The following is a 25,169-nucleotide window of genomic DNA, read 5'->3' as shown; positions in this document are numbered from 1 at the left end:
ATGTAGAATATAAAGTAGAATGTTTTAAATTTGGATCAGATGATCGCATCTTTTCTTAATAAAGACGTCAATTTGCTGAGCCTTTGACTTCTTTCCCTTCATGCCTGCACGAATTTGATACTAATCAACTGCTTTCCTACCATATACCTAAATTTATCACAACTCAGTACATGGTAGATTATACACTGATAAAAGTATTAAATTCTCTTAAGACAATGTAACATATATTGCTTATTATATTTATTATGTATTATGGAAAAATTATTATTTTTTTAATCTGAGGATACATTTCAGACCACAATAAAACCTTCATAGGAAAATACTATTTCTAAACATTTTGATTTCACACACAAAGAGGGATACTGGAAGAGCAGATTATTAGTGTTGGCATGGATTTTGTAGATACCACATGCCATTTTAGGAAGGACATAAAGGAAACTTGGCCCAGAGATCTTCACTTGACTTGTGTGAGGTCACAGGACTAATCTGAAACAGCGCTGACTCCTCATAACAGCGAACATTCTTCTCATAACTAGGCCACCGTTCAACGTATACATAAAATAGATCCAACTACAACTCTTATCACCTTTATCACATTGTAAATCAATAATTTATATCTTGGGCTTCCCTGGTGGCACAGTGGTTGAGAGTCCGCCTGCCGATGCAGGGGACTCGGGTTCGTGCCCCGGTCCGGGAAGATCCCACATGCCGCGGAGCGGCTGGGCCCGTGAGCCATGGCCGCTGAGCCTGCGCGTCCGGAGCCTGTGCTGCTCCGCAACGGGAGAGGCCACAACAGTGAGAGGCCCGCGTACCGAAAAAAAAAAAAAAAAAAAAAAAAAAAATTTACATCTCAAGGGATTTCACAAGATGAATTTTATCATTCTGCCAGCGACAACACACAGACTAAGCCAAGGATCAAATCCTATGCAGACCTTATGTAAATTATACAAAATTTATAAAATGTTACATAATAGGGAGAAACTTACTATGTAAAAAAGGAGAAACTATCAAGTTGACAACAAAAATGCTGGATAATAAACCTAATGTTGCAGGTAATTTCCATAAGTCTAAAAGAAGTTGAAAATATTGAACTTTTTAATGATAAAATACTTTCTTTTTGGTGAAATAAAATGAGAAGAGTCCAAGTACTTTTTAAATGCATTTTCTGGGAGACACAAAAATGGCTTAGAATCGATACAGCTTGATAAACATCATTATGTCAAGAATATTTAGGAATTTTGTCATTTTCCCCAAATATTTTAATACCTGCTTTATAAAAATAGCAGCTAAATATACCTATAGCCTCATCTAATGAATTACAAATATCACTCCGAGTTTTAAACTAATTTCTTTCAAATATTAAATATATATTCTTTATATCTTTATAAACATAGATATATAATTTCCTTCATATAATAGGACTGAAATCCATTTTTTAAAGTTACTTCATAACTTTGATACTTAACAACTGTTGATAACTTAAAGCCTCTTAAGTTATCAACATAACTTTATTTTCTTGGTATCGTAAAGGAGAATGAAAATCAACTTACTTTATGTAATAGGGCACTTTATTTTGTGAAATGGATCTTTGCCATGGCAGCTGGACTGAAGCTGAAGAAACAAAGGGAGGTTATTGGAAACACTGCTAACCCAAAAGCCTTATGCCTTAATGCAAAACAACTGAACACTTTTTGCAGCAAATTCAATGAGAACTGCTGGATTCCTATAATTATGAAATCTGCTAGGCCAAACAAAGAGTGGCTTTAAAGATTCATTTGAAGCAAGGAAAGAAACAATCCAGTCTCAATTTCTAATGTCAACTCTAATTGAACCTGTTGATACAAATATTTTTAAATATCAAGTTTTATTGTTTACAACAATCAAAAATTAAAATTTAGTGCTATCTGGAAACTGTACTCTGTATATACTTTGATTAAGCTAAAACCAAAATTAATTTTACCTGGTATACCCAGATTGTAAACTAGATTTCTTAAGACTGAATTTTCCAGATCATTAATAGCACTCTTCACTTTGCTTCATAGTCACAGGAATAACTATTTAGGACAAACAGCATTTAAAGAAACTCAATTATATGAATTTTAAAAAGGGAAAATTAAAATAAATATAGCCAAAGCACTGTAAAGAACCAAGGCAATTATCTAGATAGAAGAATTCCAAATATTTATTTTCACCTGAAATGCACAGAAAATATAGTTCCCTACTTTTACACTAGACATCACTATGATTGAGATTTTATGTTTTGTTTTATTGAGGTACTAACTTTCTACAAATCCATTTACTCCTTTTTTATAAAAATATTCTTTTCCTACATTAAACCAATTATTCTAAGACTTATTAAGAAGAATTGTACATATGTATCTAGAACTACTAAGGAATTTTGGTAAATGAAATAATAAACAAGCAAATTCAAATAAAACTTTGCAAATATCACTAGATTCCCATGTAACCAGTTGTCACCAATTTTTCTTTTCTGAATATGGTATCATTATACTATCTTACTAATGTGTAGCATTCTAAACTTTGCAAAGCATCTTCAAATACATCTATTGATAAGGAAGTCAACTATGAGGAACTAAATATTAGAGGTGAAATTACTTGCCCAATAAATAAATGGCTGAGCCAGGACATGATTTCAGGATTTCTGAGCACTAGTTCAGCAATATTTCTATTCAACAATTCTTCCTCTCTTTATAAAGTATGAGCATTCCCTTCTCCAACTATGTCCATGAAAGTATAAAAGACGGATGAAAATGGGGAACTAGGTATATTAAATTTCTCATTAGAGCCAACCTCGTTTCAGCACTGGCACCAGGCTAATAGGTCAGTTTTTATTTTGTGCCTAACTAAACAGCCTCCTTTTATAACCATGGCTAAAATCCAAGAAATATAATAAAGCCAAAGATTCTGAGCAGCAATGGATAACAATTATTAATTGGGATTTTGTTTACACTTTGCCATTCATTTTAATAATTGTTTTGATTTGAATAACTTTGACCCTCTTGGACTGCCAGTGCTAGGCAATGAAAGACAATGTGCTTGAGTTTCACAATTTTTACAACTTTCATTTCCTAATGAACAAGAGTTTGATTTTTATTATGAAAGAATGGTTGTTAGGTGAAAGTGTTCAGTTTCATCAATACTAATAAATACATATGCCTCAGAACTATAGAATCTCAATTATTTGTTAAATTTCTCTTTAATTTGGTCTTAGCACATAGCTTTACATTCTATAAAATTAAGTGTAAGCAGTCTGGAGTTAATTCATACCTAATGAGTATTCTGCAAGCCCATTTATTTCATCAACATTGATAGTATCCAAATGGAAATGCATCCTGGCACCCAGGTAGACAGTACATTCCAGGAAGGACTAAACATCACTCAAAGATAGGCTACCTAAGAGCTCAGGGTTGTGAAACAGGTGTGTGTGTGTGTGTCTGTGTGAGCGGGACGGGGTTGGGGGGGGCGCGGGTGGGGTGGCAGGTGGAGTAAGGGAGGGTGGAGGGGAGAGAGAGACAGAGAGACAGAGAGAGAGAGAAACACTAGCGGGAGCTAGTTTGAGCACTAGAGAGGCATAGGACAGAAAAGTCAGGAAATGACTGATTAGGCTTCTTGAAATTGTGAGAGTAAGAAAAGCCTGACCTTGAATTGAGGGAAAGCAGATTACCAACCATGACAAAGGTTAAGAGAAAATATAAATGTAAGCAATTTAGTTAGAAGACACGATATTATTACTTCAGTTTTCTCTATGGCTATAGATACAAAGGTACCTAATTGGAAAAATAAGCTTTGAATTAAGTTTCAACCTTCACTTAAATTGAATTAAACAAAGTGCTTGCTTACATATGTTTGCCAGAGAAAAGGAAAGGAAAGGAATTAACATTTAGTGAAAGCATTTGTGCGAAGAACTGTGTTAGGTGCTTTGTGTAACTTGATCTGTTTTCTTATTTAAACCTCAAGGCAATCAGAGAAAATAAGTATTATTATAGTAATTTTAAGATAAAGAAATTAACTTTCAGGGATTCACAGGCCTGGTAAAAGGCATAATTAATATTTTAATCTTGGGCTTCCCTGGTGGCGCAGTGATTGAGAGTCCGCCTGCCGATGCAGGGGACACGGGTTCGTGCCCTGCTCCAGGAAGATCCCACATGCCGCAGAGAGGCTGGGCCCGTGAGCCACGGCCACTGAGCCTGCGCGTCCAGAGCCTGTGCTCCGCCACGGGAGAGGCCACAGCAGTCAGAGGCCCGCGTACCACAAAAAAAAAAAAAAAAAAAATCAGCAATATTTTAATCTCAATCTGGGTGACTCTGAATTTTATATTCTTTAGTTTCCTTAGCAGTGAGTGATAAACAAAGTAGGAGCTCAAATTACTTACTTAGGATCTCATGAACAGTCCATAAAATGAAACATTTCAGTTGGAGACTACTGCCTAAAGCTCTACATATGTGGGTTTGGCTAAATCTGTAATACCTATAGCCAGAAGAAAGGCCAAGTATGACTGCAGTGAGCCTGATAAACCAAAATCTTCTCAAAGATTTGTGGGAAGTAACTTTTTTTTTTTTTTTTTTTTTTTTTACTTTTTAAAGCTCCAGGTGCATTTTAAACAAATATGCACTTTTTAAGGAGGAAAATTAATTTTAAAATATAAAAATGATTTCTTTACTGTGAAAAAGTTCATAATCTTTGCATATGGCATAGCAATGATATGATACTATATTAGTTATTATAACAGATGGTCCAGTGAAAAACCCTAGCTAAGATGAGTTAATTTTTTTTTTTTTTCTTGCGGTACACGGGCCTCTCACTGCTGTGGCCTCTCCCGTTGCGGAGCACAGGCTCCGGACGCGCAGGCTCAGCGGCCATGGCTCATGGGCCCAGCCGCTCCGCGGCATGTGGGATCCTCCCGGACCGGGGCACGAACCCGCGTCCCTTGCATTGGCAGGCGGACTCCCAACCACTGTGCCACCAGGGAAGCCCCAGATGAGTTAATTTTTGCTTCACTTCAAAGACTTACCACGACCAGATTACAGAAACAATAACCAATAAGCAATCTTGTCATTGATGTTGATATCTTCTTTTATATACTCATCTGATAAATATATTTATAGCAAAGAATATAGCTTCTTGAGTGAGAGTGAAATAATATGCTGATTCATTCAATTAATGAGATCAGTCAAATTTATTGGTACTTACTAGAGAGAAAATGCTGGGAGGATGGTCCAAAATCCCTATGGGCTTCCTGAAGCTGTTTAAGGCGATCGTCCACAGAAACCTGCACATACACACACAAGAAATAATTTGATTTCAAAACAATAACCTTAATAACATCATTGATTTAAGTATTATAATAAATGATGCTACTACCCAAGATATGATTGCTGGTACAGACTCCTTTGTTATCTGGAATCAAAATAGTGTATGAAAATAGACTCCTTCTGACATCAAGTAACAGTAAATAGTGCCAGGTACTCTTCCAAGTAGTTTAAATGAATTAATTCTTTTAACCCTCACAAAAATCATATTGGGTATTACTCATTATTATCATTGTTTTATAGATGAAGATATTGAGATAGAAAGAGGTGTCCAAGGACATAAAGTTAGTATGTGGCAATGCTAGTATTCATACCCAGCCCATCTGATGCCAGAATCCATGCCTTAGTCAAGGCATAGGTTGTTATTAGTCAAGGCAAGTTAAGTTATTCTACACTTAACTCAAAAGCAGTAACATTCTAAAGTATCTCAAGTCAGGATGTGGTCATGGGGTCAGTGGCTACTCACCTCTCTTTTGTAAGGAAGGTGGTAAAAAAGGGTTATGGGGAGCAAATGAAAAAGAAGTCTAAAATATTCCAAGGGAGAAAACAGACAGATGAATAGATAGATGATGATGATGATGAAGATAGACAGATAGATAGATAGATAGATACATAGATAGAGATGGAAAGTGAAAGGACATATGAATATGGAATGTCTTATTTTCCTCCAAATTCATGTCCATCATCTTGATTTGGAAGTATTCAAGGAGATACCAGCTGAATAATATACTCTATATATTTTTTAACCACATTCTTAGCTCTCTATATTTTGAAAATGCAGAGTTGGTACCCTGAGAAACTAATTGCAAATCAATAACAATTGCACACAGCCTTACTGACATTTCCGTTTCCTTTTCCTGGTCTCTGTCTAGTAATGCTAGTCAGGTGTTTCACTTAGATTGTCAATCTTATTTTCAGCTGCCTTTAAATGGAACGTGTGTCTCTGGCTCACTGGCCACCTCTAGTTTCTCCTGGTTAGCTATTTAAATTACATTAGCAGGTACTTTGTTTGTTATGGCCAAAAAGCATTCAAACACCACACTTTTACATTCCAGAGGAGAACACAAGATGCTGCTCTTGAAATTTAACACTGCTGTCTGCCAGCATAAATTGTGCTCCTCTTGTTCAATCAGCAGCTAACATCTGAGCTCCAGTGGTTACCAGGCTCAGAGATCAGGATGAAAGAATACACATCCTTTTTCATGCATAACGTATTCCCTGACTTCCAATCTTTGCAGATAGTAGTAACAGAAGCAGAGTGGGAAGGGAATCGAGATGGACCACAGGAATACGTACATGAAGATAATGAATTAGAGAAAGGGAGCAGAAGAAATAAGGAGTACAAATCAAATGCTTTTGTGTTCTACTCACTAGAAAAGCATGTATGAGTTTAACAGATCCTGCTTTACTAATCCCAGATTATTAATATTCTTTTCAAAGACAGAAAAGACTGTCTAATACCATACACTCATTTATTACCTCTTCAATTTCATGAAGAAAATATATAAACCATTGGGTGGTTCAACATTTGAATTAATTCAGGACCTGTCAGGCTATAAAATATTATACCTTTAAAATAAAATGATTTTATGTGCTACCTCAAAATTACATATTTATCTTGTTATATATCACATCATTTTAGGTACAAAATATAGAGAAAGATTAGTAAGAATTATTTTTTGAATCTTCCACTTAAACTATCCCACTACTTTTCAGGGGGAGAAAATTATTATTATGACTCCTAGAAACTGGCCACTAAATGTGGCAAAGCTCCACAAAGACTGAGCCAAAAACTACTGACTGGCACATGTGGTGACTTGCAAATGCTGATACTTAGTAACACTCAGGAGGACTCGTCTTGGTTTGGCTTTTTTAAAATCTGAGATGCACAAGTCAGGCCTAGTCATCAGAACAACTGCATTAGAGAAACTAAGATCTAAGGGCTAAAGGAAAATACCCCTACAGTAAAGTATGCTAGCTGGAAAAAATGAGCAAGATACCTAAATAGCAGGCAGAGGAAGAAGGAGGATGGGACTTCCTTAACTTTTCAAAAGAAAAAAAAAAAAAACATGATTAAAGTAAGAAAAATGACTCCTTTATGAGCCATTATGGAAAAAATGTTTCTGTGACCTACTATAGGTTTCAATTACTGTGATTTAGTTGACCTTTTGCAATTTTCTAAAAATATCATATGAAGAGAACATCATAAAATTACATTAAAGTCTATATTCATAAATAAATGAGGCCTTTGGGTTCAAGATACTGAAAGACAACTGATGTCATCACAGGCTAGAAATCCATTATCAAATACAACCCATAAAGAAAGAGAAAAGGATCACAGGTGGTAGAACAGAGAGGTAGGGCTTAAAGACCAAAGTGTAAGCCTGCATTATGAAGAGGAATCAGCTGACACCTGCAAAAGTTTCCATCTCATATTAAGGTCATCCAACTGGCGAGACATCTTTAGAGATGGGTGCAGGTCAAGTGGAGACAACTGACTGGATAAATCATTCACTGTTTTAACTTTTAAGTTGATTGGTGCAATTTCTTCTCTAAATGCCTGGAAGAAAAGGACAGGAATAATGTCATCAGAAAAGAATATAACAAAAGCTAGTATTCCATATTTCCTTAAAAAAAACACAAAAAACACCAAGACCAGCTAAGAGGCCATCAACTATAGCTGCCCACTCAAGACTCAACTCAGGTCTTGAGGAACCAGGATCACCAGCCAAAGAATCACCCTTTATAAGCTAGAGAATCTAAATAGATGCACGAAGAGAAAAATTACAATGCCAACTCATTTAAATGATTATGTATTTCCTTCAAATTTTTCATGATATGCAATTTAATCTGGAAAAATGTATGCCACTTTTATCCATTTTACTAATTTCTAGTCTTGATTTTATCTTTAATTTTCTATTTTCCTTTTTTAATATGGATACCTTAATATTTTTTCACCTGATGCAACAACTTGATTTGAACTCTTTCCATTTAAAATTAAGTTAGAAAGTGGCCAGTAAAACAAACCTTTCCTAACCACAAAATCTATGCACATTATATACTCATAGATTTATATATTTATATATCTCTTTCAAAGTCATTTATGACCTCTCTTTGCAGTTAAAGGTAGGCCAGGAAGAGCAGGGTCTATCAGAAAAGAGGTAAAGGAAGCTTAGAACTGACAAATTATGGTTCTGAACACAGTAAGAGAGCTGTTGTAAGTGGGGATTGAAGGGGTATATGCGAAGAGGGGGAAAAAAAACAAAAAATATTTCAGGTCAATGACAGTGATATGACCTGTGAGAATGAACAACAAAATAATGAAAACACTAAGTTTTCTCCTTTCTCCACATAATTCCAACCCCCTCTATTTTCATGTATCCTTTTCCCCACAAAGTCTTTGCTTAGATCCGACCCATCCCTTAAAAAACTCACTGGAGTGCCCGACCCATTGGGAAGATTTCCCAGAGTTCTTTCCCTCCCCAGCCCTAGCTGCAGGCCCCGCCCATGTGCTCCCCAGCATTCTATCTGCCATCTCCAACCTAGCCAGGATTTCCAGGCTGCACATCTCTGGACACACAAATCAGGTTTTACGGTGGGAGACATTCTTGATTGTTTGGTGCCATATGAACCACTTGTTATAGATTTTAAACATCATTTCTTATCAGAGCTCTTAGTTCTTGGTATTGTAAGCATTCATATTTTAATGCCCCCCCACCCCCCATAGAATGGAAGCTTCTTGAGAATGGACAGTCTCCAGTACTAAGCACAAAGTTTGCAATACAAGAGGGGCAGAGTTCATTTCTAATGATGAAGGCTCAAAAAATGGTACTTGAGGCAAGATTAAGCCAATATGGAATTGGGAATAGAACTGGGATATTAAAAGAGAACAGCATAGTTTTAACTCTTTGGTGTGTCAAAAATTAATCATGTACCATACTTACAGGTATTAGGTGTTATCAACATACTATTAGGATCAGCTCTCAAATTTCATCATTTCTATAATCTCCACCCCTTAAGAGACTAGGCCTATGTCTATGAGCTCCCTTTCTTCTCCTCTTTCATCACTCCAAGTTTAGCTAATGAATAATAGGTATCAAAGTGCTTTGAAGGCTATAAAGTTTCATTAAAACACTACAATATTAATTTGACTTCCTCCTTATGCTTATAAAAAGAAAACCTCTCTAACCACTTCCCAGTTCCCCCTTTTATAACATGTAAAGGCTAGAAATAATCATTATGGTTGGTAAACATCAAAATAATATTAAGAATATGACCTTATTTTTAAAAAGAAAATTAATTTTAGGTAAATCTGAGAATACGTTTCAGCATTTCAAAATTCTTGAATATGTCCAAAAACCACGAGGAAGGTCAAGCTGGAGAGTCAGAAGAACAGATCTGGAGCCCAGGGACAGAGTGAAAGATACGGACTTTGAGGGTAACTGTGTAAATGACACCCAAAACAGTGAGCATGGAAGTCAATGTACAGAAAGAAATATCACTAGAACCCTGAAGACAGCGGCATTTCAAAGTCAGGCCTGGAGATGGACATTTGGGATTCAGCTGTAAATAAATGATGCCTGAGGTTGCAGGGTTAGGTAAATGACTCTGTAATATAGCATAAAGAAAAAAGAAATTAAGAATCAGGTAGAAGAAGGGAAGCCCATGAAGACGTGAAAATTGCTGCAGCATGGAAGGAATTCAGAGCTGTGATAGTTTTTCTCCATGACTGCAGATGCTGGTCTTTCATGGATGACAGAATGTGTACAAATAAACGGATTCACAAATACAGTTCAATGAGAAAAGCAGATATATGATAACAGAGACATTATAGGTCTAAAGAATTCATAATTAATATAGAAGCATGGGACAGAGAGAGGGGTGGGAGAAGAGAATTTTTCAGTCTGGACTTTGAAAAGACCTGAATGCCCTCAGATTCAGTTTGAGAACAATTACAGAACTCAAATCTTTCAAGGTTTCTTCAGTTATGACTTTACATCATACACTAATAATCAGCTTTTAAAATCAATATCTTTGTATTTTGAAGGTATTAACGATTAAAAATGAAATGCCAGGGGTTTCCCTGGTGGCGCAGTGGTTGAGAGTCCACCTGCTGATGCAGGGGACACGGGTTCATGCCCTGGTCTGGGAAGATCCCACATGCCGCGGAGCGGCTGGGCCCATGAGCCATGGCTGCTGAGCCTGCGCGTCTGGAGCCTGTGCTCCGCAACGGGAGACGCCACAACAGTGAGAGGCCCGTGTACCGCAAAATTAAATAAATTTTAAAAAATGAAATGCTAGAAAATATTCTCAGATTTATATAATTTTAAATAATAACCAGTTTTATTTCAAAATATGGTGACAGTTTTTTAAAAATTATAACTTCAAGACAGATTTTTTTTTTAATCTTATAGAAGAAACTTTTTTTTCCCTCTATAAAAATAATACTTTTTCTCTTACAAGCCACAGGTAAAACCATTAAACGTCCTTAGACAGGGCTTCCCTGGTGGTTCAGTGGTTAAGAATCTGCCTGCCAATGCAGGGGACACGGGATAGAGCCCTGGTCCGGGAAGATCCCACATGCCGCGGAGCAACTAAGCCCGTGCGCCACAACTACTGAGCCTGTGCTCTAGAGCTCAAGAGCCACAACTACTGAAGCCCGCACGCCCAGCACCCATGCTCCGCAACAAGAGAAGCCACCACCATGAGAAGCCCACGCACGGCAACGAAGAGCAGCCCTCGCTCACTGCAACCAGAGAAAAGCCCATGCGCAGCAACGAAGACCCAACGCAGGCAAAAATAAAATAAATAATAAAATAAAAGTCCTTAGACAAACAATGCATTTTAGGTTTAATTTTGTTTTTGCGGTCCAGTGTTTTATGGTAACAAGGAATCTTTCTATGAAGAAAGTTTATCTTTTGGTTTTTAAGAGCTCCAAATTAAGGGGCTTTCTAAAATAAAGCAAATTTTTAAATGGTTTCAGATCTGCTGTATGTTCTTCTATAAAGAACCAATTTATCATGTTTTGGCTGTACTTTCCTATAAGAGAATAAAAATATACGTGGTTTTCTTTGCTATAGAAACAGAAGCATCTGTTAGTGTTAAAGGTGCTGACTGGCAGCCCGTTGGCAGATGTGAATCCCAGCCCTTCTCCTGTCAGAGGTGTGTATTCTGCAAATAAGAATGATTAAGGATAATTTTAGGAAGTTAAAATTATTCGATTACCCTAAAAGATTTTGTTTTCCAGTTGCTTTGGCATATTTAATGATATTTGGCAATAATCAGAACTTATTTTTACCTGCCTATAGCTTCACTGGGATTGGGGTATGCTTTAGAGCACATGCAAAACACCCCGGACTTTGCATCAATTTTACTTGGTTTAAAGAGACTTGGGTTTTATTTTCTTTTTTCCTAATAAGATGTTAAAATATCTTAAGCCACAGTTTATCACTTTGTCTTAAATATTGGCTGTGTTTTTCCTAGCTTTCCCACATAACCAGAAATTTAAACAGAAGGATTTGGATGCAGAGAGGGGTAATTTCTTCAATCAAATGGGATTAACAACTCTCAAAGTTTTAGTCCAGATATAACTTCATTTTTCCCTCAACACTAGTCATCCTGTATTAAAAACTGATGCTTTCAAATTGAAATGGGTAAATTCTTGCTCCAACCAAGAGGTTTTGCAAACCAATAGAACATACTTTTTGTAAACCATTGGCTTAAAGATTTTCAGTGTTTAAAAATCATCTTTTAAAATACAAGAAGTGTGCAACTTCCAAAGAACCTATCCTAAAAGGTTTTATTTTTAGTTTGTTATTTTAACTCAGATTCAATTATGGAAAAGTGTTTTGGATACTACAGTCAAGGAGGAAGCCTACTTCATTCACAGGGTCTTGGAAACATGTATATTTGCAGTGAAAGATGGCACCCCAATACTCTTTCAGTAATAAAAATTTTGGGTTGAAAATTTAATACGTAGTTTTTAGAGATTCAACTTCAAGTAGTTGATCAAAGTTAAGCTTAATTGCATTATTATGAATGAGGTCTCTACAATGAAAGAGAAGAGCAAGAAAGAAATCAAGAAAACACCACCACTTCCTAGCTGTGTGGGCTTGAGCAATATCTGCAATGTCATCATTTGTAAAATGGACATAATAATAATACTTATCTTGTTCTCGGCACATAGTAAGCATCAGTAAATGCTACCTATTATTACTATTCCTATGTCTACACATATATTTACTCATGTAATTTGCCTGAGTAGGATTCAGTTAATTTCCTAGACCTTGCTTCTCTTTCCTATTCAGCCACATGCGAAACAAAGGGATAGTATTATCCAATATATGTGCACAAAAGATGTATATCTTTTGCAATAAAAATTCCATTCATGATATTGTCAGTCTGATTTTTCATCCGTTTATCCTTTGATTTGATTGATGACTACCTAGTACATAGTTTACTATGCTACTAAAAACCTAATACACTCTAAATCTGTTATTCGTGTCTTTTATTGCCTAAATTCCATTAACTGCTTTTCTGGATATGTTCTACAATACGGGAGCCAAAGGGAATCTAGACCAGAGGTCTAACATCCTTAACTTTGGGCAGTACCTGATTACAAACAGAATTTAGAGCTAAACGAATTCTTCATTACATACTCAGACAATAAGATATAATTAGTAGATAAGAACTCCCAGGAAAACAGTATACTTTTGATTAAACTTCAAATCCAACCACCGATTTAAAAAGGAGCCTGCTAGACTACACCATGTGGATGCCATTCTGTAAGATCCAGACTGTGAGAAACACTGTCAAAGAAACAATTCAGTTTCTTCAACAAATACATTGCAAAGAAAACAAACAAAAGATAAATGGGAAATCTGGAGATTAAAAGGGACTTTAAAATATTCTTACAGGGACTTCCCTGGCGGCGCAGTGATTAAGAATCTGCCTGCCAGGGCTTCCCTGGTGGCGCAGTGGTTGAGAGTCCGCCTGCCGATGCAGGGGACACAGGTTCATGACCCGGTCTGGGAAGATCCCACATGCCGCGGAGCGGCTGGGCCCGTGAGCCATGGCCGCTGAGCCTGCACGTCCAGAGCCTGTGCTCCGCAACGGGAGAGGCCACAACAGTGAGAGGCCCGCGTACCGCAAAAAAAAAAAAAAAAAAAAAAAAAAAAAGAAAAGTGAAGAATCTGCCTGCCAATGCAGGGGACACGGGTTCAAACCCTGGTCCAGAAGATCCCACATGCCGCGGAGCAACTAAGTCCCTGTGCAACAACTACTGGGCCTGCGTTCTAGAGCCCACGAGCCACAACTACTGAGCCCATGCGCCCCACCTACTGAAGCCCACGCTCTCAGAGCCCGTGCTCCGCAGCAAGAGAATCCATTGCAACGAGAAGTACGCGCACCCCAAGGAAGAGTAGCCCCCCCTTGCCACAACTAGAGAAAGCCCGCGAGCAGCAACAAAAAAACCAATGCAGCCAAGAAAAAAAAAAAAAAAGACCCAACCTCAGTAATATAATTAAAAGTCCTCTGCTGTATTATTAAAAAAACAAAAAATACTCAACAAAAACAGGTAAAACTAACCTATATTGCTTAGGGATGCACAGCTGGGTGAAAACGTATAAAGAAAAGTAAAAGTAAATTATTGTAAAAGTCACCTTAGTCATTATTTTGGCAGGGAGGGGGGTTCTGATGGTGAGGGGCATATGGAAAACATCTATTATGTCTGGAAAAGTTCTATATTCTAATGCCAACAGTGTTGACATTATAACAATCCCTCATAACAGTTTATATATGTGGCTCTCCTTATTTGTGTTATATTTATCAATAAAGTATTTCTTAAATCCTTTATCTGAGGCAGGGATGCTGACCATGGTTTTCTCAATGTGGTCTTGCAGTGAGTCGATGAGCAAGTCTCCCACAGGCTTCCAGCCATTCCGCACGGCCTCCGCCTCCTTCAGGTCAGCATCCAGGTCATCCATCGCTCCCTGCAGGTCTCTGAGCTTCTCCAACGCCTTGTCCACTTGCTTTTGCCAATTGCTAGTAACAGCGTTTAGACTTTCCCACTTCTCTTTGACTTCAGAAGACTGCTTACGCATGGCTTTGGCAATCTTTTGGGCTCTCTCCTCAGGAGTCAGTTCTGTGATTTTAAAAAAAAGAAAGAATATTTGGATGCTTGATCAACTCTACATTATTAGAGCCAAGTGTGACTCACCTTTGGAAGGGTTGCTACCAGCGTACACTAGCCAGGGTAAGGAAAACTGTTTCCATACTTCCTCCACTAATCCCTAACTACTTCTCCAAAGAAGAAAAGAGCTACTCAGAGTAAAAGTAGCCCAGTGGTTTTGGTGACTTCTGAATTTTAATGTATTTGCAAATCTTGAAATGTAACAAGATAACTCAAGAAATAAAACAATTTTTCTTTAACATAAATTAATTACATAAAATCCAAAGACAGCTTTTCATTAGTTTTTCTTTGTCCTCAGAGAAATGGGAATGATAATTGGGAGAGAAATAGCTTTAAGTCGTGAGGAAAAACTCTGAAAAAGTAAGATTAATTTATCGTGTCAAAAAAAAATACAACTGAAGACAAATAACATATCTTAGATACTTCATCATCGCTGAATCTTTAATACAAGGCATTCTTTGTAGCCCATAAGTGTAGCACATCCACAAATATTTCAACAAGAAGACAGCAAGGCTTCAAAGACCACCCTAAATATTTAATAGAGCAAGACGGCTTCCAGAATGTCTGAAATAAGGTAGACTTTTCAGACAGGAAAGGGCAGGTATAATGCAAGATGCTGCCACAGCACAGGGGCAGGAAGAAAGAGTAAGAGTCTAGAAAACAAGCAAAGGGAACAGTCAGAAGTCAAAGTCAAGTTGAAAGCCAAGGGTCAGAAATATAGTGATGAGAAGCTGGCAAGTCAAGGGCAGGGGAACTTGATGGTCACAGAGCAGACACTCTCAAAACAGCTTAAATGGATCCCCAGCGAAATACTCCTGGGCCTCACTACCCTCAACACCCCAGGATGCCTCCTTTCCTCTCTAGCTGGTTTGATAGTTGTCCTAAGTGTCCCCTGGACAACAGAGAGGCAACTCAGAAACATACAATCGAGGTAAACTGTACATTAATTTAAGATAGAAGTGCATATTCTTCTTTGAGATAACATCCCATCTTTCAGTATCAATCACATTAGCAACATCCACTTCCCCTCAAAATATTCCAAACCATTCATAAAATGCACTGAAGTTCATCAAACCTCTGGTAAGATGCACCGAAGCAAGCTCTCCTAAGCTGTAACTTTCCTACGCAACATAAATTTGTCTGCCTGTCTTTATTTAAATATTATTTAACAGTCAAAGGGACAGAACATTTATTTTTATCTAAGTTTCCAGAAATTTCGAGACCTCAATATTTAGATGAAAGCAGCTATAATAAATCCCTGGGAACTACACGGATGATGAAGAGTTTAGCAACCACAGAACTCTGAGTGTGCTGCTCAAAGGCTGTGAGGCTACACAGAAACATGACCAGTCTCCTGTCAGCTGAATTGATTACAAGAAGAGACAATGTTACGATAAGTAGATAGGTTGAGCATACCAGTAAAAGATAAATAAGGAAAATAAGTGAGTTAGAGACCCAGCTTCAAGGAATGTTTAGGCTCAGATACAGTCCAGTACAACGGTGATGGGAGGCAGTCGGGAATCCTGGAAAAAAGCCCTAAAACTTATAATATGTCAGGATTTCAAGTTTAGGAAACTTAGAAAAAGCTTTGTAAGGAAAGGGACATCATCAAAAGGGCAACTTTATTTAAATCCTTAAGCTTTCAAGGTATTTTTATAAAATGAAAAATATGTAATATTAATACGATCCATATTTTATATACATACACCATGCTCTGTGTAAGGTGAAAAAAATCATTCTTAACTTGATGAGAAAGGGAGTTGATAATTTTTATGACGGTAACACCTGTGTTTGTTAATAAGTCACTTCGGCTTTTTCAAAGATATATTTTGAGCACTCATGTTTTACTGACTTCTGTAAAAAAAAAATACAGTGCCAATTTCAGAAGAGACAACTTAATTATGATGATTTTCCTCCGGATAAAGTAAAAATTGTTTCTAAGTCAGTCACTGAATAACCTGGCAGGGAGACATACGGCTTCTTTGTCCTGTGATAAAATACCCAACACTGGCTGTGACTTTTTGTCTTCACTTAATGTAAAATCTTTTGATTGAGCAGTCTTTTTGTACTATTTATAATATAATCCCCACTCAAGCAGCTACTCAGAAGAAAAGTTCTACGTTCAATTCGCCATCTGTTTGCCAGAAAGGAAGCATATTAACTAATCACTGAGTCAGAATAAAAGTGCTTCCTGTTGCAGCAGCAACCTCAGTTTAATGCATACTTTAAACCAAGAACAGAGCGAAGTAAAAAGCCAAACAAAAACTTTCCAGGATGTTTGTGAAACAGGTAATAAGAAGCAACACGTGAAATCCCAAGTTATGACAGTTTGGGGTAAGAAAATAGAAAAAACAAATTAAAACAGCAAGACAGCATGAAAGATGAAAATAATAAAGGGATATCCCAACATTAAAAAAAAAATCCTCGTGTTACTTGAAAATCAAAGGACAAAGTTTGCTTCAAATTTTCTGAATGGACACTTTGCAGTAAATTTTAAGACCCTCATGCAAGAGTGGAGAATCTTCTGGACCAGTGGTTCTGAATTCTGGTGACATAATAGAAACCACCTTGACAGTTTGTCTGTTTGCTTGCTTGTTTGTTTTTAAACGCTGATCCCCAAGGACGAAGTATTAAAAGATTCTGATTTAGTTAGTCAAGGGTGAAGGGCGGCATGGATCAATTTTAAAAAGCTCCCCAGGTGACTGTAACGTGTTGCCAGAACAGAACACCGTCAGCCTACTGGCTTATAAATTGATTTCTCTGGTCACTGCTGTTGAAGCTGTACAGAGTGTTTCCAATCCAGTGAGCTGCTCTGTCATTCTCACGCAGAGCAGGGCACTAACTACTGAAGGTGGGAGAGCAAACGAAGCTCAGTGATAATCTAATTTGCATTTGAAAAGGCAGTAATAGAGGCTAATCAGGAGACAGAGGAAACAGCAGGATAAAACCAAGTAAATTTAGTGACAGTTCACAGACCAGAAGCACTTTTCCTAGGTCACTTTCCTACTCCCTGGGTGTGTGTGTGTGTGTGTGTGCGTGTGTGTCTGGGGATGTTTTTGAGAGAGAGTACTTTGTTTCACTCTTCTCCCATTCTTCTCCCTTCACACCTTCTCATTTATCTGGACAAAATCTGAGGATGGAATTGTATTTAATTTTTATATTTATATTTATATTACATAGTATATATAGTATAATGTGATATGATGTATTATAAATATTAACATATTTACTTTATATTTATATAATTAAAATAGCAATTGTTTTATTGTGTTACAAAACATTTAAGGAAGAGTAGATAATTATCTTTAGGAAGAAGGAAGAAGAGAGAGGAAAAAGGAATGACCAATCCTGAAGTTTTCTTTCTTGTCCAGTGGTTTTTATTCTTCAAATATGCAAATTAACTGCATGGCATTTACACCACTCTCTCCTTTCTACCCTGGGGAGAAAGACTCACATGCTTCACTGGAATACAGGTGGAACACGAACCTGGACCAGAAGCAGAGACTAAGACTTGCAATCCGCACTGCTCCCATCCTGCCCTTGGCTCCTAGGTGAGCTAGATGACCTGCTCATCCCAGCTTTATCAAGTGGGAACCCTATTTTCTCATCTGGGGAAACATTTTACACTAAGGGCCTCTTTTACCTCTGAAATTCAATTATATAAGAAAGGCAAAGCCGCTGTATGTCTCCAAGAAATCTTACAGTAGAGGAAAAAAAAAACCCTCCTTTTGTGTGCCTATAATTTTTTTTACATTTAAAAACGTTAAAGTATATGTTCCTCCGATGAAATAATGTACAAATCGATTTTGAATCAGCCCAGTTATTTTAAATAAAGATTTTCCATATTTATCGTATTTCCTTTATCAATTACAGAATAGACACATAATCTCCATACTGACTTCTTAGCGTCTAAAGCCTTATGTCATGCATGTTTGTTCTTTTCATCTTGGTTTTGCAGTACTCAGTCTAGAGACTAGTATGTCCTCAATATATATAATTACTGAATTGAAATTTTCAATTTCCTGAATGGAATTTCCAGCTTTAATCTTTATTGAGAATATTCAACTTCATAATTGTAAGTGGAAATCTTCCCACTTATTTTTTCTTCCTCCTTCCCAAACCCATGACAGCATTTATATTTAAAAAAAAGAAAAAAAAACAACCATTTTTTTTTTTTTTACTGTGAAAGAAAAGGATAAACCTTACAAAGTCATTTCAAGTATGGTAATTCCACCTTATTTGTACTGTTTGCTTATTTTTTACATGTATCTATAATCTTATTGTATTTCACCAAGAGAGGAAGAGGAGATATTAAGACAAACAAGTATAGGAAAAAATTCTCCAGAGTAGCATTTTCACCCCATGGACAACTTGGTGCAAGGAAAGGTTTGTTCATAGGCCAATTTCAATACTAACTAATTATATAATCATAGATATATTGCTTATCTCCTTGAACTTCAGTTAATACCTATAAAGCTACCGATACATGCCTGGCACACAGAAAAGCTTCAACAGAGGTTAAGTTCTTTCATTTTTAAAATGATTTTGTTACTAAGTCTGGGAGGTTTAGATATCTCTAGAGATTTTCACACAAGCAAACCAAGTTGATTAGCCAACAAGAATTCACAGAAAAAAACAAAGCATTCCTGTAGATCTAGAGACTAGACCTGACTTACTCTCACTCTTCGTCTTCATCCCCACTCCATTTTTCTCTCTCTTCTTCATGACCAAAAGATGCTCCTGATTCAGACAATGCAAAACATATTCTCCTCAAATTTTCTGATTACATGGTTAAGATCAACTTAATCTGTCTGAAATGATCAGTGTTGAAGAGGACCCTGCCCACTTCCTATACTGTATGATAACTGGTGACAATTCATTAGGAACCAGATTAAAAGTACACCATCAAGTGCCATCAGCTGATTACTACAATATTTCTAATTATTTTCATCTAATAAATTATAAAGATGACAATAGTAACAGGCTACCCAAAGTACATTAACCTGATAATGTGTAGTCTAAATCTTTCAGTAGGAATATGATAAAGACGGTAAGGATCCAGCCATGCTGCCAACGAACTTGTCAAACCCTTAAGGGAAAAAAAAAGATCGTGGACAGATACATTTAGGGAAAAGCAAGAACTCCAAAGTAAAGAGATTTAGGGAACATCTTCCACAAATACCAAAATATAAGGTATTAATGGGGGTTATGGGTGGAGGTGGGATGGATGGAGAGAACAGGAATATACACCACACCATGGACAGAGATAACCAGCACTTCTGACCAGAAGTCAATCAAGGTTGAGCTAGAGTCTGAATCCTTTAATGTTTTACTCTTCCTATAAAGTGGGCCAAAGTAAAAAACCCCAGCATTGAGCTAAGGATGAAGCATGAAGAGACCATTAAGAAGGTCAACCTCCAAGGAAAAAGGGAGGAACAGCAGAAAGGCCATGGAACAGAACTAGCTAAGCCACATGAGATCCATTTTCTGTAATGGAATATTCCCTGAATTTCCTCACACTAATGGCAGTTTTATAATTTATTCAAGTCAGTTTGGAGTGCTGGACAGCAGCAGACAGGTCACTGGTGGTTCTGAGAGGGGAGAATAGAAGTTGGGAATGTAAGTGCCAGGTGGGCAAGGATATGTTTTGTTCACTGCTGTCTCCCCATATCTAGAATACTACCTGGCACATGGTAGGCATTCAATAAGTACTGGTCAAATGAATAAATAGATCTATGTTCAATATCTTTGTTTTGATAAAAAAAAATTCACCTTTAAGATCAAAGGACAGAGCTCTTCAATTAAAAGTCTCACATTTCTGGCCACACCACTGCCCATCCCTCCCCAGGCTGCTTCCCTGAGGAACATAGCCGCTAATGATCCATCAACGTACAAAAGAAGTCCTGGGGGCTTCCCTGGTGGCGCAGTGGTTGAGAGTCCGCCTGCCGATGCAGGGGACACGGGTTCGTGCCCCGGTCCGGGAAGGTCCCACATGCCGCGGAGCGGCTGTGCCCGTGAGCCATGGCCGCTGAGCCTGCGCGTCCAGAGCCTGTGCTCCGCAACGAGAGAGGCCACAACAGTGAGAGGCCCGCGTACCACAAAAAAAAAAAAAAAAAAAAAGAAGTCCTGGGCTTTCTATTCAAGCTTAGCCATTCTTATGAAAGAAGTTAGGCATGTCTTAGGTTTATGTACTGCCAAAATAAGTGAGAAGTTTAAAGTGGAGAATTTATGCCTTGGCTAGGATTATACTTTTTAAAAGATAGCAAACCCTCCAATTCACTCGTGAAGACTCCAGCTCTCAAGAGGAAAAGTAACAACAGGAAAAGAGGAACACATCACACTGAAAGCGTTTAGTCTCCTCCTGTGCTTTATGTTTAAATCAGAGTGACACTCCAGATGTTGATTTCAATAAAATACATACATGTAAATTATTGTCATCTTCTCTTACGAGGCACATGTGATTTATGGATGGCTGTAATGGTGATTAGAGACCATAACAGATGGTAAACAATTAATTTAAAATGCTGTGTCCATCAAACTAACTTTTATTATCATATAATTCTTCATCAAGAATGTTGATTTATTTAAATTGAATTTCACTATGATGGTATTCATTAGCATGCAAACAAGTTTTTGAAATTTTTATCCAATCAATACGCTTACTCAGCCGGCTCATTATATTTTAGGAAAGTTGAAGACTGGATTCATTACATCCATTCATACATTATGGAGCCTTAAAATGGGAAGGATCACACTGGATCTCTGTAGTTAACACTGGAAATGAAAGTAACATATTTTTCTGTGTCTTTTCATGCATTATAACTTTACTAATCTGATTTGGACTTACGAAGCTAATTAAATTATTGCCTTGGTCTATAGGCCTGAAAGCAATTATTATTCCTTCAAGTATTTTTATGAAAATTAAAAAGACAAAGTCTAATATTGCCTAAACACCTTCTCCCTTGGTGCTAGGAAATCAGTGAACTGGTATGTCATTCTATTAAGCGGCCTAATATTTCAGAAGAGGAAAAGTAAGAATGAAGGGAAAAGCACATTAATTACTGCATGGAAGTTTTATAAGTAGAAGAATATAGAAAGCAAAATCTTATTTTTACTGATTATCTAGAAGTTTTTTGATTATTGGGGTAGTTAAGATAGTATGCTATGATGGTTCAGGGCATCAAGGGTTGTGACAAGCCTGAGTTGGTGTTTCAGCTCTGTCACATGGGTGACAGTAGGCATCCAAACATCTCAAAGTCTCAGTTTCTTCATCTGTCAAATGGGTGGTAACAGTACTCATAACTCAAAGAGTTGTTATGAGAATTAAAGGAAACGGTGCCTGGAACACTGTAGGACCCTGATAAATGTTGATTTGTTGTGAACATCTATGTTGACTAACATTTCTCTCTTCTCCCTTCCTTTTTGGGCATTGATTCCTCCTCCATCTAACATGATGCTTATAAAGGGGGTCTGCCAATCCCAGAAGACCCTGAGCTCCATGTTACTCAAGCTGAGTGAGTTGTTGCTCTCTTTTGGAATGTGCTGGATCTAAAGAAGGGTTTTCCCTCCCTGGTATGTGGTTGTGAGGTATAAGGTCATAGGAAAGCGAAGAAAATGAAAACTTGTGGAGAGAGGCAGAAAGGAAGACATGGAGAAAGTCTCTGACTGCCATTTAGATTCCTGTGGCCAGCTGTGTCCTTGCCCTCACTGTAATTTGGCTATGGGCGCCAATACATTCGCCCATGTGCCTACACTTACGGAAGCTGGCTGTCTGTCATTTACAATGAATGGGGTTCTAATTAATAAAGCAGTTATTAGGAAAACAAAAAATGCCCTGGGGAAAAACACCCATGAGTTTTACTACCTAATTACTTAGGTTAGGTTATGTGTAATTTGGCCTCATTTTATGAGATGCAAGGAAATAATTATTGCCATCTTTTTTATGTAACCTTACGTTATACTGAGAATCAATATAAAAGTAATTTCTAAAGTCTATGATAATTTCACCTTTTCACTCATTTAATGATCATGAAGTTTTATTTGCACAAGTTTGCTAATACTGCCACAAAATGGACTGACATAGTAGACTGAAAAATGTCATTTATCACTTCTTTGTTGTATCATAAAATATATGAGGTTTCACATAGGTGAAAAATACTACCTGGCTTTCTAAAATATTATGAAGCATTTAATAATTAAAAGAAAACAGTATATTCTGAGTTAAAATATTAACTACTACTAAATACACACACAGCTGTCAAAGATCAAAGAGGAAGAACACTAATCCATACATACTTTTTTATCTGAAATGTTTATTATTAGCCATTAATCACAGGTACAATCGTATACAACCATAAAAAGCTGTGTATGAATAAACAATACACATACACAACTATAGACACTACACACAACTATGAACACACTAAAGCGATAGCTGCTTTATTTTTCCTCTGTCATTTAAATGAAACAAAATAAATTAAGTAACTTCACCAGGCTGAAAAAGAAATAATGTTCAGACAGTCTGCAGTAAAATAATAGTTGTAGTAATAGTAATGCCTTGACTGGAATAAATTTTAAAGAAGACTCAAGAGGAAATTTATGAACAAAAAAATGCAATCTTTTTTTGTCTTAAAATTAAAACCTGAGCAGAGGAAAATAGCTTTTCTATACCCACATATACAATGATTTGTATAATTTTCTAAACACTGTTAGAGGTGAAATGTCTTATTAAAGTGTTAATTTAGTAATCGATACCATAGCCTCAACTCATAAAATGTGTGTGTGCATGCACATCTGCATACACACCTGCCTGCATCTGTGTGTGTAGTAGAGAGGGGGACGTAGACATAAAGCTCTAACTCCCCCGTGCAATTTTGACTTTTAACCTAAGCTGCAGGTAACGAACATGTGAGAAGGCACATGTATTCCCTGACTACCTCAAGACGTGTTCGGGCTGTCTTGCACATCTACTTTCACTATGCAGCTGTGTGGTTTTCAAAGGAATTCAAATCTGGGACTGAGAACAGCAGGGAGGTTGGGTGAACAAGGAAGAAGCCAAGAAACATTTGTGCAGGGTTAAGAGGCTCTAGACACTGAAAGTCAAGAAGGAGCTAGGAGGTCAGTGGCCAGTGAGCAGAGAGAAAGAGAGAGGAGATAAAAATGAAGGGATGAGTTGAAAGCCAGCCACAAAACCAGGGGTTAAGGAGAGTCACCACCATAGAAGCTTAGTGCTCTGTCCCTTGATCTACCCTACATTAGCTGATAACCTTGGTCGGCACCACAATATTTTCTTAGCCTTTGTATTTTTATTTAAATTTTTTTTAAAAAGGCACACTGTATGATCTGCTCAACTCATTGAGATAGGAGAACACAAAAGTGGTTTGAGAAGTACAAATACAAAGAACAACGTGAATAATGATGAGACATTTGTTGTTCCACTATTCTACTTCTTAACAGATATAAACCACGTGGTTAAAATCAAATGAGAAACAATTCAACTTCACTAAGAGGAAAATTTTTTTTTTTTGCGGTACGCGGGCCTCTCACTGTTGTGGCCTCTCCCGTTGAGGAGCACAGGCTCCGGACGCGCAGGCTCAGTGGCCATGGCTCATGGGCCTAGCTGCTCCGCGGCATGTGGGATCTTCCCGGACCGGGGCACGAACCCGTGTCCCCTGCATCGGCAGGCGGACTCTCAACAACTGCGCCACCAGGGAAGCCCAAGAGGAAATATTATACACTGACGTGACACAACTGAAATCCAATTAAGAAGTTCCATATCACTCAAGATAAGGGAACTACTGACAAAGTTGTGAACTTTGTAAAATTTCTGTAATGATTCAGGTAATTTTAGTCCGATTAAAAATTATACTGACTTAATAACCATTTATAAGCAGAGTGAGTAATTCTGGGTAGCTGAGTGGTCCAGACAGCTACATTTATTCATTTAACCTGATTTTTTTTTTTTTTTTACGGTTGCCATTTTGGAAGGGAATTCACTAAAATATAGTATAAACTCCTACGCCTTCTCTTAACTGAATTATATTCTGTCTTCAAAAATAAACAAACCACAATTCATAGCTTCAGCTTTTCTTTTATTGTAAAAGGCCCCAAAGACTATTCTGTTTTATTTTAGAATCTCCAAGTATCCTTTTTATAATTTTCTTTCTCCTCATTGCTGTCAGACTTCTTGAAGTCATTTCTCACTGTCATCCTTCTCCCGTGTCCTGTCATTTCCATCTTGCTACATACCCATAATTCACTGGAAAACAAGTTAAACTACTTACAACAGTATCTAAAGTAAGAGTTAATACCTCGGAGAGGGTGGTTTTTCTAAGAGCTAATAAGATCTTCACTATATTTTCTACATAATATCTATCTTGGCTGCTCAGATAATTGTTCACATTCTTTCAGATTCTCAGTAACTGAGAAAGGTCAGTAAGCAAGGGCAGGGCTGAGCTTCAGATACAGAAATTAATAATATAGTCAGAAAGATGACAGGGTACCAGGGAGGCAAGGAGGAGAGCTGGGAGAGGAATCGGTCCAGGAAGAAACAAAGCCTGCAGTGAGTGGGACAGAATGAGCAGGGGCTGGGCAGGCAAAGGAGGAAGGAGTTGGAGATCAGGTAGGAGGGACCTATGGGCAGAAAAAAA

At 37.4% G+C, this 25,169-nt stretch overlaps 1 protein-coding gene across 4 annotated transcripts in view; it reads right to left on the bottom strand.

Annotated features, from left to right (window-relative positions):
* UTRN (utrophin) overlaps positions 1 to 25,169 on the bottom strand; it is a gene marked incomplete at its 3' end in the record, with an annotated part of 496,004 nt that overhangs the window by 88,280 nt on the left and 382,555 nt on the right. For all 4 annotated transcript variants that reach the window (XM_082668645.1, XM_082668646.1, XM_082668647.1 and 1 more), the window contains 4 exons: positions 14,204 to 14,472; positions 7,744 to 7,890; positions 5,212 to 5,290; positions 1,551 to 1,611 (listed from right to left, as the gene is read on the bottom strand). In XM_082668645.1, coding sequence (XP_082524771.1) covers positions 1,551 to 1,611; positions 5,212 to 5,290; positions 7,744 to 7,890; positions 14,204 to 14,472 — 556 coding nt within the window. The remainder of the gene's footprint in view (positions 1 to 1,550; positions 1,612 to 5,211; positions 5,291 to 7,743; positions 7,891 to 14,203; positions 14,473 to 25,169) is intronic.

This window comes from Grampus griseus (assembly GCF_964374135.1).
Source record: "Grampus griseus genome assembly, chromosome: 13".
Lineage (NCBI taxonomy): Eukaryota > Metazoa > Chordata > Mammalia > Artiodactyla > Delphinidae > Grampus > Grampus griseus.
This window is presented reverse-complemented; position numbering and strand designations above follow the sequence as displayed.